Source organism: Chionomys nivalis, chromosome 3 (assembly GCF_950005125.1).
Source record: "Chionomys nivalis chromosome 3, mChiNiv1.1, whole genome shotgun sequence".
Lineage (NCBI taxonomy): Eukaryota > Metazoa > Chordata > Mammalia > Rodentia > Cricetidae > Chionomys > Chionomys nivalis.
Genome location: NC_080088.1, coordinates 109,312,367 through 109,325,158, shown reverse-complemented (window position 1 = coordinate 109,325,158; position 12,792 = coordinate 109,312,367). Strand labels below are relative to the sequence as shown.

At 52.6% G+C, this 12,792-nt stretch overlaps 2 protein-coding genes across 3 annotated transcripts in view; one reads left to right on the top strand and one right to left on the bottom strand.

The window, feature by feature from the left end:
• Window positions 1–10,119, top strand: part of Dnah10 (dynein axonemal heavy chain 10) — a 116,567-nt gene extending 106,448 nt beyond the window's left edge. The window contains exons 68-79 of the mRNA XM_057765430.1: window positions 169–323; window positions 2,309–2,492; window positions 3,287–3,487; window positions 3,711–3,920; window positions 4,051–4,146; window positions 4,744–4,915; window positions 5,284–5,415; window positions 5,542–5,753; window positions 5,843–6,010; window positions 8,118–8,298; window positions 9,278–9,423; window positions 9,809–10,119. Coding sequence (XP_057621413.1) covers window positions 169–323; window positions 2,309–2,492; window positions 3,287–3,487; window positions 3,711–3,920; window positions 4,051–4,146; window positions 4,744–4,915; window positions 5,284–5,415; window positions 5,542–5,753; window positions 5,843–6,010; window positions 8,118–8,298; window positions 9,278–9,423; window positions 9,809–9,955 — 2,004 coding nt within the window. The 3' untranslated portion in view covers window positions 9,956–10,119. The remainder of the gene's footprint in view (window positions 1–168; window positions 324–2,308; window positions 2,493–3,286; window positions 3,488–3,710; window positions 3,921–4,050; window positions 4,147–4,743; window positions 4,916–5,283; window positions 5,416–5,541; window positions 5,754–5,842; window positions 6,011–8,117; window positions 8,299–9,277; window positions 9,424–9,808) is intronic.
• An 819-nt stretch (window positions 10,120–10,938) lies between these two features.
• Ccdc92 (coiled-coil domain containing 92) overlaps window positions 10,939–12,792 on the bottom strand; it is a 27,964-nt gene continuing 26,110 nt past the window's right edge. For both annotated transcript variants that reach the window (XM_057764268.1, XM_057764267.1), the window contains exon 4: window positions 10,939–12,235. In XM_057764268.1, coding sequence (XP_057620251.1) covers window positions 11,463–12,235 — 773 coding nt within the window. In that variant the 3' untranslated portion in view covers window positions 10,939–11,462. The remainder of the gene's footprint in view (window positions 12,236–12,792) is intronic.

Sequence of the window (12,792 nt, the reverse complement as noted above, 5' to 3'; positions counted from 1 at the left end):
CTACCCTTCCAGTTTTTCAGCTCACGGGTTTTGGTGTCAACAATGACAGCTGGATCAAAAGTTCAGATTTTCCTCTCTCTCTGGTGGCTCTTGCCACCTTCACATGTGAACTGTGGCCCGTGCCATTCCTGAGCCGATGCCACAGCCAACACTTTTTGCTTCTCACAGTGGTATGACCTGGATTCGCTAGAGCAGTTCCCGTTCCCCCTGGGCTACGATAACTACATAACTGCCTTCCAGAAACTGCTTATTTTACGCTGCTTCCGGGTAGACCGGGTATACCGTGCAGTGACTGACTATGTGACCCTCACCATGGGAGAGAAGTAAGTGCCCCGGCCCAGCCCACAGGAGCAGGGCTAGCCTGCTCTAAGGGACCTGGTCTGAATGCTCCAGACAAACATGAGGGGCCACATTCAGGAGGAAAGGGAAACTTAAAAGTATTTTAATGTTTTAAATGATTAAAATAATTTGTGCATGTGTGGGAGTACAGGTACATGTATGTGTGTGGGAGAGTGGGTCACGTGTGTGGGAGGGTGGGTCACGTGTGTGGGAGGGTGGGTCACGTGTGTGGGAGGGTGGGTCACGTGTGTGGGAGGGTGGGTCACGTGTGTGGGAGAGTGGGTCACGTGTGTGGGAGGGTGGGTCACGTGTGTGGGAGAGTGGGTCACATGTGTGGGAGGGTGGGTCACGTGTGTGGGAGAGTGGGTCACGTGTGTGGGAGGGTGGGTCACGTGTGTGGGAGGGTGGGTCACGTGTGTGGGAGAGTGGGTCACGTGTGTGGGAGGGTGGGTCACGTGTGTGGGAGGGTGGGTCACGTGTGTGGGAGGGTGGGTCACGTGTGTGGGAGAGTGGGTCACGTGTGTGGGAGAGTGGGTCACGTGTGTGGGAGGGTGGGTCATGTGTGTGTGCATGCTTCAAGGCATGAGCTCAACCTTGGGTGTCATTCCTTAGGAGCCATCCAATTTGTGGTTTTGGTTTTGTTTGTTTGTTTGTTTGGTTGGTTGGTTTTTTTGAGACAGGGTTTCTCTGTGTAGCCCTGGATGTAGTCCTGGAACTCACCCTGTAGCCCAGGCTGGCCTCGAACTCAAAAAGATTCACCTGCGTCTGCCTCCTGAGCGCTGAGATTAAAGGTGTGCGCCACTACTGCCTGGCACCTTTTCTTAATTTTTATTAGTTCTTTGAAGATTTTGTACAGTGCTTTTTGACCATATTCATCCTCTAGCTCCTCCCATCCCCCTCCCATCTTTGTGTTCTCGCTTTTTAAAACCCATTGAGTCCCATTTCTGCTGCCTGTATATCTTGGATGTGTGACCACTGGAGTGTGGCGGACCTGCCAGGCCCACAGTTTTGGGAAAAAAGTAACTCTTGTTCTTTCTTCATTGGCAGTAGCTTCTTGGGTAGGGGTGGGACTTCGTGCCCACCTTCCTGCCAGAACTTGGGACAGACAAGTCATATGGGCAAGATACTATTACTCCACTAAACAGACACAGTATTAAATCGACCCCTAGTGAGTCATTTCTAACCCTACACAGACCCTTTGGCAGTAGATGGTGATTAACACAGAAATTCTGATTTCTTTACAATATGAAACCCCTTCCTCCTCAAGCATTGGTGGCTGTCTTAGTCTGTTCTGTGTTGCTACAACCAAATACTTGATGCTGCGTGATGTTGAACAAAAAAAGATTTATTTGGCTCGTGATTCTGGTAGCCAGAATCACAGCCTGGCAACAAGAGAAAGAGCCATGTGTCAAAGAAGTCAGGCACATGAGGAACCTCACTTTGTAACTACCTGATCATGAGAAGGAACCCACTCCTGTAGGAAGTATGTTAATCCCTTCTAAGGGTGGTGCCTTGGTGACCAGTACCGCCACCTCTGATACCATTGTGTTGGGGTCCATGTGTCTAGCACAAGTGTGTCCGGGGGACAAACACTATCTAAATTAGATTATAACTAATTAAAACCCTAAAGAATGGGGCAGTGTGGCGCATGCCCACAGAGCCACTGATGTATGATTTCCCGGTGTGTGTCTGAGGCACACATGGAGAGCAGGTCAAAGCCCCCAGCTCAGTATCGACTTGCTGAAACTAGTATACAGGGATCACATGAGGTAGAGGGAGCCAGGGAGACCTCTGCCACCTAGGAGAGCATCAGGGGTGCTGGATCTGAGTGTGCAACGGGATTCTCAAAAGGCCAGGACAAAGGTGTGAAGGACTAAGTTCTGGATGCTGAAGGGGAAGGGGAGGCAGCAGGGTAGGGAGGGGGCCTGGAGCTGTCCCGCAGGTCGTTTCGTGCTCTCCCTTTTGCCAGGTATGTTCAGCCCCCGATGATCAGCTTTGAGGCCATTTTCGAGCAGAGCACCCCCAATTCGCCCATTGTATTCATCCTGAGTCCTGGCTCTGACCCTGCCAGTGACCTCATGAAGCTGGCTGAGCGGAGTGGCTTTGGGGGCAATCGCCTCAAGTTTCTTGCAATGGGTCAAGGCCAGGAAAAGGTAACTAGTGGGTTTGTAAGCTGTGTCCCGGAGCGCTCTTGGGGTGGAACCGAAGTCAGGATCAAACAATGCGACACTGGCGACAGCTTGGCTGTGGTCTCTCTGCCACCTGTGACCACTCAACTCCACCCCTTTCTAAGCCTCTGTCACCATGGATCCCATATGGGTCAGCAGTCTTGGGCTTCTGGTGTGTGACTCATGGGGATTGTAGGGTGGCCATTTGGAGGCCATTTGTCCCATGCCACCTGCTAGCTCATTGTGACAGGGCACAGCACTCAGGGAAACTCGAGGTCAGAGGGCGCCGACTCCTAGCTGTGGCTTTGTTGTGGAGTACCTGTGAGTCTCTGGGAAACACAGCTACCAACGCACAGGGCAGGAACAGCGACACTGGGTAGACAGGGCACGGTGGCAGGCAGGTCCAACCTCCCAACCGGAGGAAGCCATTTCCATGTGAGTGTCACCCAGGTCTGGTCCTCTGGAGGATCATGGGCCACCTCTGCGCTCCAGGCTCTTTAGGTCTGAATTCTGAGGGTCAGTTATGCTTCCTGGAGGGATGGGCAGGACTTTTGCAGGCCTGTTTGAGGCCAGTCTTGAGTGCAATGTGACTGTGACAGAAGTGAGGGATCTTGGGGCTGTGGAGGCTGAAGAGGCACAAGGCTCATCTTCGAAGCCCTGACTGGCATGGAGGTCACAGGTGGCGCGAAGGCTGTCTCAGGAGGGTTTCCACCTTAGCTCCTGGATCCCCGCATCCTTTGGACTCTCTTGGGAATGCTGGTCGTCCCCCCCCCCCCCAGGTGGCACTGCAGCTGCTGGAGACGGCGGTGGCTCGCGGACAGTGGCTCATGCTGCAGAACTGCCACCTCCTGGTCAAGTGGCTGAAGGACCTAGAGAAGTCCCTGGAGAGGATCACCAAGCCACACCCCGACTTCCGCCTGTGGCTCACCACAGACCCCACCAAGGGCTTCCCCATTGGCATCCTGCAAAAGTCCTTAAAGGTCTGCTTGGGGTCAACACAGACATGCTACAGTCCCGGTCCAGGTCACTGCCATAGGGACCTTAGGGTGAAGGGGCTAGCCCACATACCCATCCCACTCTTCCTACGTGGCTGTGGGACTTGTGTGTGTGCCGCCCAGATCTCCCATTCCAGCTCAGACAAGCTGTGGGAGCAGGAGGTGGCAGAGGGCTCCTGGGTCAGGTCTGCCTTCTGCTTTTCCACAGGTGGTCACGGAGCCGCCTAACGGGCTCAAACTGAACATGCGGGCAACCTACTTCAAGATCTCCCATGAGATGCTGGAGCAGTGTCCACACAGCGCCTTCAAGCCCCTGGTCTACGTGCTGGCCTTCTTCCATGCTGTGGTACAAGAGAGGAGGAAGTTTGGCAAGATCGGCTGGAATGTGTACTATGATTTCAATGAGTCCGACTTCCAGGTGAGGGTGGGGTGACGCTGGTCCAGCCGGTGCACCCCGAGCTGCCTGGCTTCTGCATCTGCCTTCCACAGTCACCAACAGCAAGTTGCAGGGTATGAGTGGCTATTAACAGCTGTTTCTTCTCTCTAAGGTCTGCATGGAAATCCTAAACACGTACCTAACGAAAGCCTTCCAGCAGCGTGACCCGCGCATCCCATGGGGCAGCCTCAAGTACCTGATTGGAGAGGTGACGAGGCTTGGGTGCTTCCTGTGGGCTGGGGTCTGGGACGGAGACACCTGTCCTCTGAGCCCTTAGAAGAGCCCTGTCCCTGCCCCCACCCACTCCTTACCACCCAAGGTCCCTTGCCTCCTCACTGTTTTTCCAGGGAGGCCTCTTGTGTGACTCTAGGGCCCAGGGCCCCTGCTAATCTTTCTCTGGGCAGTACCCAGCTTGCCAACGTGCTGAGCACATCCAAGAAGCCTTGTGTTCTTGGGCTGTGGGTATCATGCTTCTAGCTGAACTGATGGGAAAGCTAGATTCGGGGAATTCCTCAATGCAGAAGGACTGACTGCTGGTGTCTAGGTTCTTGTCTGTCTGTCTGTCTGTCTGTCTGATCCACTTGGGAATTCTCCCAGTTGCTTTAGGCTCCCTGTGGACTGCTTCATGCTTTTGGTCTGTTTTCAGGAGGCCTCAGCCTAAAGCATGATTTTATAGATAAGCCCCCTTTCTTGTCTGTCTGGCCCAGGTTATTTGAGTAGACAGGTTGGAGCCGGGCAGTGATGGAGGCTGTAGGTGCAGGTGGGGCAATGGGACCCCACTGGTTCTCATCCACTCTGACCTCAGGTCATGTACGGAGGCCGGGCCATCGACAGCTTCGACCGGCGCATCCTCACCACATACATGGACGAGTACCTGGGAGACTTCATTTTCGATACTTTTCAACCATTCCATTTCTTCCGGAACAAGGAAGTGGATTACAAAATCCCTGTGGGTGACGTGAAGGATAAATTTGTTGGTGAGCTGTCCCTAGGGTGAAGAAAATTCTTTGAAGGATGACCGATTTCATCTGCTTTTGCTGTGGTTGACCCGAGCTCTTTGCCACCCTCTCCTGGTGGGACTTCTGGGCTGGCCAAGTGAGGCTGTTCCCTGGGCTCTGCCTCACCTCAGAGCTGCCCCTTAGCCGAGGTTACCAACCCTGGAATGGCATCTGGAAGGGTGACTCTGGGGTGGTCGCTGAGCCATCTGCACCACAGATAGAGTGCATGCAGATGGGCGAGGCCCAATAGGGCCTTTACTCTAAAACACACCAATAATGGAATTACTTTTGACTTGGGGTGTCCTCAGAAACACAGTACAACCTGTTCTCTCTCACTGTGACTCTAGAAGCCATCGAGGCCCTCCCACTGGCTAACACGCCGGAAGTGTTCGGCCTCCACTCCAATGCTGAGATCGGCTATTACACACAGGCAGCTCGGGACATGTGGGAGCATCTGCTGGAGCTACAGCCACAGACAGGTAGAGCTGCCCGGGCAGGGGTGCTCCTGGTGGGCGCAGGCAGCTTTCCTAAGAACGAGGAGGCTCCCAAAGCCCCATCTCCCAATGCAGCTAGCCTCAAAACCTCTTAAAGTATCATCCTTCCAGGGGAATCCAGCAGTGGCATCAGCCGTGATGACTATATTGGCCAGGTGGCCAAGGACATTGAGAACAAGATGCCCAAGATCTTTGACCTGGACCAGGTCCGGAAGCACCTGGGTTTTAACATCTCACCTACCTCGGTGGTGCTGCTGCAGGAACTGGGGCGCTTCAACAAACTCGCCATCCGCATGACCAGGTCTCTGGCTGAGCTCCAAAGAGTGAGTGTGGCCCTAGGGCGGACAGGGCATGATGGGGGGAGCCCCAGGCCCTCCACAGCCCTGCTGAGGACTCTCTGTTCTGCCAACAGGCCTTGGCTGGTGAAGTTGGGATGAGCAATGAGTTAGATGACGTAGCCAGGTCTCTCTTCCTCGGGCACATCCCTCACATCTGGAGGAAGCTTGCCCCGGACACCCTGAAGACCCTTGGAAACTGGATGCTCTACTTCCTGCGGCGGTACAGCCAGTACACACTGTGGGTGAGTGCTGGGCCACTGTGGGTCTGGCTCTGCCCACGCACCCACTCCCGCTTTCCCCTGGGAATGTATGTCAGGTGTCCCAGGGACGTCCTCAGTTGTCATGCCTTTGCGAGTCTGATTTATGTACGCATGAGATAATTTCTTCTAAATGTCTTGGCATCGGTTCTAGTTCACTCTTTTTAGGGTCTTTATCCTTCCTCCTAGCGGTGGACATTTAGGTGGTGACTGTACACATTTGTGTCACAAAGAGCACTGTGGTCAGTGTGTGTACCACACACCCTAGAGCACGCATGCCCTTCATCTGTTGTTGTGAGGTCACCTTTACTTCTGCAGCCATGCTGGCATGCATTGGTGCAGTCCTCCTGCCTCAGTCTCCCAAATGTTGGGATTATAGGTTTGAGCTGAAGTCTTATCTGTGAGTTTTCTACAAAGTCAAAGTCATAATACTTGGGGAGTGACATTTGTTTTCTTCTGCAAATCTGTGCAGTCTTTGAGTCTGGGGCCTTTGCTCAGTGATGGAACATTTAATTGTTTTTGGCCTGCTTCTCTTCTTTTTTCTATTTATTTGTTTTTTCCTTTTTTTTTTTTTTTTTTTTTCGAGACAGGGTTTCTCTGTAGCTTTGGAGCCTGTCCTGGAACTAGCTCTTGTAGACCAGGCTGGTCTCGAACTCACAAAGATCCACCTGCCTCTGCCTCCCTAGTGCTGGGATTAAAGGCGTGCGCCACCACCGCCCGGCTTCTTTTCTTTTTTAAAATAATTTATTTTTATGCGCATTGGCATTTTGCCTGCATCTATGTCTGTGTGAGGTGTCAGATCTTGGAGTTACAGTTATGAGCTGCCATGTGGGTGCTGGGAATTGAATCTTGGTTCTCTGGAAGAGCACTCAGTGCTCTTAACCACTGAGCCATCTCTCCAGCCCTGCCCTGTTTCTTTAATGAAGGTGAAGTGGAGGGTACTTCATATATTTAAAGATATTTATATTTTCTGTGAACCATCATGTCTGTTTCAAGAGAAGACTCCATCTTTTTACATTGACTTCTTAAAAATGTATGTATGAAGTATGTTTATATCTCTGTGTGTGTGTGAATGTATGCATTTGGGTTCATATGTGGGAGTCAGAGGACAATTTTTGGGATTCAGTCCTTGCTTTCCATCTTGAGACAGGGTCCCTTGTTCACTGCTAGGCAGTACAAGCTAGCTGGCCTGCGAGCCTCTGGCCATCCTCTTGCCTGTCTCCCATCTCACTACGGGGGCACTAGGATTAGAAGGGTGGCACCACCCCAGCTTCCTGGGGATCCAAATCCAGGTCTTCAGGACTGTGTGGCAAGTGCTTTGTCCCCTGAACTGTCTCCTTAGCCCTTTTTATTGGTTTCTAAGAGCTCTTTGTATATGAAAGACAGTAACTCTTGGTCTGCTGGTGATGCGTGGACTCCTCCCTGCTGGAAGCCTTTTACTTGGATGATGATGGTGTGTTTCTATAGGAAGGTTTTCAGTATGAATGCAGTCAAAACTTTTCTTTTTTTCTTTTTCGTTTTTTTTTGTTGTTGTTGTTTTTGTTTGTTTGTTTTGTTTTTTTTTTTTTGGTGGCATCTGGGCTTTGCAATTCTCCACTTGAGAAAACAGTGAGAGGTTAGGTGTGGTCCTTTTGTAGGTTTGTGTCCATCTGTATGTATGCAGGTGTGCACATGTGGAGAGAGGCCAGACACAAACCTTGAGTATCATTCTTAATGGGCCATGACTGTTTAGACAGGGTTTCTCTTTAGGACCTGGGATTCACTGATTTGGCTAGGCTGGCTGTTCGGGAAACTTCAAAGATCTTTCTCTACTTTCTCAGCACAGGACTGCAAGCATGTGCCACCACATCTGATGTCTTTAATGTGGGTTCTCAGTATCAAGTGGGAACATCTGTGTAGCAAGCACTTTAATGACCTTGGTGTTTCCCTAAAGTTTTGGTCCACCGGGAGTTTGGACCTTTTCCCCTGTGGGCAGATAACTGACCTAATGCCAACATTTTGCCACCATGGAAAACCAGGCTTTCGTTTTCTTAATCAGCTTTGAAGCTGGTGTCACAGCCCAGGTTCCTATCCTGCCCACCTTCCCTACCAGGTCACCGAGAGTGAGCCTAGTGTGATGTGGCTCTCAGGGCTGCACATCCCAGAGTCCTACCTCACAGCACTGGTACAGGCCACGTGCCGGAGAAATGGCTGGCCGCTGGACCGGTCCACCTTGTTCACACAAGTGACCAAGTTCCAGGACGCTGATGAAGTGAATGAGCGAGCAGGGCAAGGTACAGTGAGGGTCACATAACTGGGGCTTCCCTCTCAGAACCGTCACCCAGCTCAACAGGATGGGCACCATGTGGATCCTATGTTGCTGCTGTGGCATCTCAGAGAGCAGAGTTTCCCAATGGAGACTAGCCGAGTCACGGGGTGGATGGCAGGGAGGCCTGACCTTGCTAGTTTGTGGCAAGTAGGCATCTAGATTAAGTTCTCAGAGATAACTGAGTGGCTTCCCCTGAAGGGCAGATGAGTAGGGGCCAAAAAGGCACATAAGCTAGCCCAGAGCTTTGGTCAGGCACACCCAAGCTTTTGACATTGTGACCTGACACTGTCAGCTACAAAGTTCCCACTTGAGAGCTGTATAACCTGTTAAAATCACGAAACCAAACCCCTCCTAGTGTTTTAAGCAGGTCCGCAATTGTGCTGAGCTGCATTCATTCCTATCTTTTGTCCATGGGCCACAGCTGCTAGATGCCAGCATTCTGTGCAGGCGCTAGTTGGAAACTGTTTCCCTAGCCAGAGTTCACTGAACTGCGAAGAGCAGAAGCCCCTTTGTGCCTGTTTAAGGAGAGTGGATTAATGGGCAAGTCTCAGGGGCCCTCAGATAGGTCTCACTGGTGAGCATCCAGCTGCCACTTTTGCCTTTGGTGAGAGTGCTGAATCGTAATCACTAGACCACCAATAAGTGTAGACATCCTCACTTTTGGGGTCTTTGTGTACTAGAGACCATACTTCTCTTGGACTTTCCCTTTGGTTCAGAGGATGCTGGGATTGCTGCGTGCCCTGAAGCCAAAGTCCAGGAAGACAAGTGCTGCCTGGACCACTTCCTTGGAGCCCTGCATCTCCTATCCAGCTATTCTTTTATGTGGAAGTAGGACAGAGTTGAGCGCCCCACCCCAGTGGCATGTGTACTTTTCCTCTGTGCACACCTGTGAGAGGAGAGTTGCCACACAGTAGAACACAGATGCATCTTTTTGTCACCCCCAGGGTGCTTTGTTTCAGGGCTCTACCTGGAGGGCGCTGACTGGGATATAGAGAGTGGTTGTCTTATCAAGAGTAAGCCCAAGGTGCTGGTTGTGGACCTGCCCATCCTGAAGATCATCCCCATTGAAGCTCACCGTCTGAAGCTACAGGTGACAGTCACCTCCCTGACCCCATGGTGCTGTCCCTCCTCTCAGGGCAGGCTAGGGCATGAAAACATTCCAGTATACATGCATGTGGGTGCCCATAATCCCTGGGGTCAAGTCCAAGCTTAGAGCCTGTGGTAGAGACCCCAGGGAAACTCTCTTCTTAGGAGATTCTGGACACACTATTTGAGTCAGAAAAGTGGCTCCATCCAGTGTGGACAGCAGGTGCCTTCTACTCTGGCTGGCTGGGAACTAGGCAGCGTATGCCCAGCCACCCCATGGTATCTGATGTAAGCCTGGCACTGCTCATGTGAAGTTCTCAGGCTGAATCCCATCTAGTCATGAGCTGATGCCTCCAACCCTGAGGATGTCCCCTGCCACTCCTTTGCAGAACACCTTCCGGACCCCCGTCTATACCACCTCCATGAGGAGAAATGCCATGGGAGTCGGCCTAGTGTTCGAAGCTGACCTCTTTACCACGAAGCACATCTCACACTGGGTGCTCCAGGGGGTGTGCCTCACCCTGAACTCAGATTAACCCCAGCATCAGCATGTGGAGGACTACACGGAGCTACCATGCCTGGGTCACATAGGTGCTGACGTCATTTCAGGGAGTTTTCCAAGGGGCAGCTGGAATGCTGGTGGAGGGTGTTTGATGCTCATTTTTCTTGCATTTGAAAGTGGCCATCTACACGTACTTTTCTATTAAATGAACCTTGTTTTACAATGGGTTTTGGTGTGTGGATGCATGTGTGTGGGTGCACCTCAATCTTGTTTATTCCTCAGGTTCTTGCCTTATTTGTTCTTGAGATAAGGTCTTACTATTCTGGAGCTTGCTGACTCGCCAAAGCCCGAGGATTCCCATCTCCATCTCCCGAGGGCTGGGGTCACAAATCTGCACCATCACACTTATTTTTTTTTTAAGTTTTTATTTCTGTGTATGTATGTGTGAGCCTGTCTGAATATGTGTGCACCACACGTGAGGTGTCGGGGTCCCTGGAGTTACAGCCAATTGTGAGCCACCATGTGGGTGCTGTAATCGGCAGCAGCATCTTTTTAGCCTTGGTTTTGCATCTTGATCTTCTTTTGGAGAACTTTGGACACAGCACACGCCAGTGCAAGTTTTAAGGCAAGTGCATTCTCTCTTCCTTCCTGTTAAGCCACTGGAGAGGGGTTCTACCCGTTTCTGCTCAGTACGTGCCCTTTGCTGGCAAGAGCGTAGAAGGCTGAGGCTGCTGAGTCAAGTGTTCAGTTCCTGCCCAGCCTCCAGACTCCTCCTCTCCCAGGCCTTTGTGTGGCTTGGGGAAGAATGGTAGTGTGAGGCTGGCCTGGCCAACTGGGGATAGGGAGGCAGTGTGGAGCCTGGGCAGGACAGAACGCAGCTTCTGCCAGAAATGCAGGAGCCCCAACATCTCAGCAACAGCTCAAGGCAGCAAGTATTCCCACCCCCACCCGTGAGTCCTCCCCTCCCACCTCCTCCACAGTCCCTCGGTGCTTCAAAAAGACAGAGGAGAAGAAGGGTGGGTTTAGAAAAAAAACATTTGTTGGATCCTGAACACTTGGGTGAAACTAACAAAAAATTATGAACACACACTCAGGTTGGGGTGACATGAGGGGTGAGGGTCATCTTGCTTACAGCTGCTTGGCAAAGGGTCTGTGGGAAGGTAGGAGTTCCAGGAAGAAGCAGAAGCTGCTGCTCTGCTCTCATAGGCTGCCCTGGATATTGGGAGGGGTGGGTCCTTACTTTGCTTTGACTTCAAGCGGTTCTGATTCCGAGTGTGGCATGTGATGCAGCCGTGGCCTGGTCCTTGTTAAGAAGTGTGCCGAGATCTCATGGCGTGGGGCTAGAAGCAAGCTATAGGCATGCAGGTGTTGGCCACAGTGCCAGTAAATATCTTCAGTGGAGACACCATTGTGTCACTATGGGGCCAGGAGCCAGGCTGCGACGGTAGGAAACATTTGGCATGAGTGGGGTGAAGAAGGTGTGGGCGAGGTTCCCTGTGGCGCTCACAGTGCATGGATGGCTGCGGTGGTGGCCGCAGGCGTCACACAGTTCGGTCCGTCCCTGAGTGCTTCCGTACCACCTTCCCTGTGTTCACTTGGTCCACAGCCCTCGTCTCTCCCTCAGGCTGGGGCTGTGGTGGACTGGCATGATGGATGCGATGAGCCACCCCGACGTGGGTCTTGTGTGGCTTGTCTCGGGCTGGGCTATGTTGCCCACTGGCGCCACGGTCTGAGGCGATGGGAGGTATGACAAGAGGCCGCTCTTTGAGCTGGACCTCAGCAGACTCCCGGGCCAGCAGGAACGGCGTGGGATCTGGCATTGCATCCACCGGCTCCCGCAGAAGGAGTTTGCGACTCTCAGCTCCGAACCTGTAGACTTCCTCAAACTCAGGGTGTAGTGGGGCCGACAGGCTCTTCTTCATGCGGCGACGAGGTGTCTCAGGCAGCTTGTCCTTGGGGGGTGTGGGCTTGTAGCTGGCCAGTGCAGGGCTGCCAGCTGGGCTGGCGTCAGAGGTGCCGCTGGAGCTCAGTAGTTTCTTCTTGGCTGCATGTAGCTGAGAGGTGAGGTAGGCCACGGTGCTGGCGCGCTGCTCTAACTCCCCTGACAGCATGCTCAGCTTGTGGCTCTTCACCTTCAGCTCCTCCAGGTACTTCTTCTCTCTCTCACGGACCGTGTTCTCCAGCACAGCAATGGCAGCATTCTTCTGCTCCAGTTCTTGCAATAACTTGCGGTTTTCTTCCTCCTTGGCCTTCAGCTGGGCCTCCAGCTCTTCACAGCGCCTCTTCAGCTCCGTCGTTCTGGAAGAGCCGTCTCCTGCAGGAAAGTCAGGTGCCAGGTCAGAGCCTAGTAGAGGAGGCAGATTCTCATGGCCTGTGTGGAGGGCCCTGGCAAGGAGCCCTATGGTAGGTGGGGTGTAGGATGGCCTGCAGGCCCTGTTCCCACTAAAGGCGAATCAGGGGGTCTCTGAGGCCCCTCCCAGCTCTTGGTTCCCTGGCTTACTGCGTAAAAGAACGTCTCCAGAATCTGAAGGTGCTGAAGTTAAAACAGCTTGAGCGTCAGCTGGAGTCAGCGTCTCTGGAGTGCCAGCTCTACAAGTGAAGGGTGTCAGACATGTCCCTCAGGCCTAGACCCGGTCTGCTCTTCAGCCACTTTAATCTCCCAGTTGCCCCAATCTAGCACTTGCTCTCTGCTCCCTTTCTGCTAGCCGGCAGCCTGCTCTCTTCTCTGCTCCATCTGGCCCTACTTCCCACTGGTATCAATCCACTCTGCTCCCCTCTTTCTCCCTTGACTAACAATGACTCCTCACGACCTAACAAGCTGCTAGTCTGACAGTCCATCTGTTCCATGCCTTCTGCACCCACATGAACTCT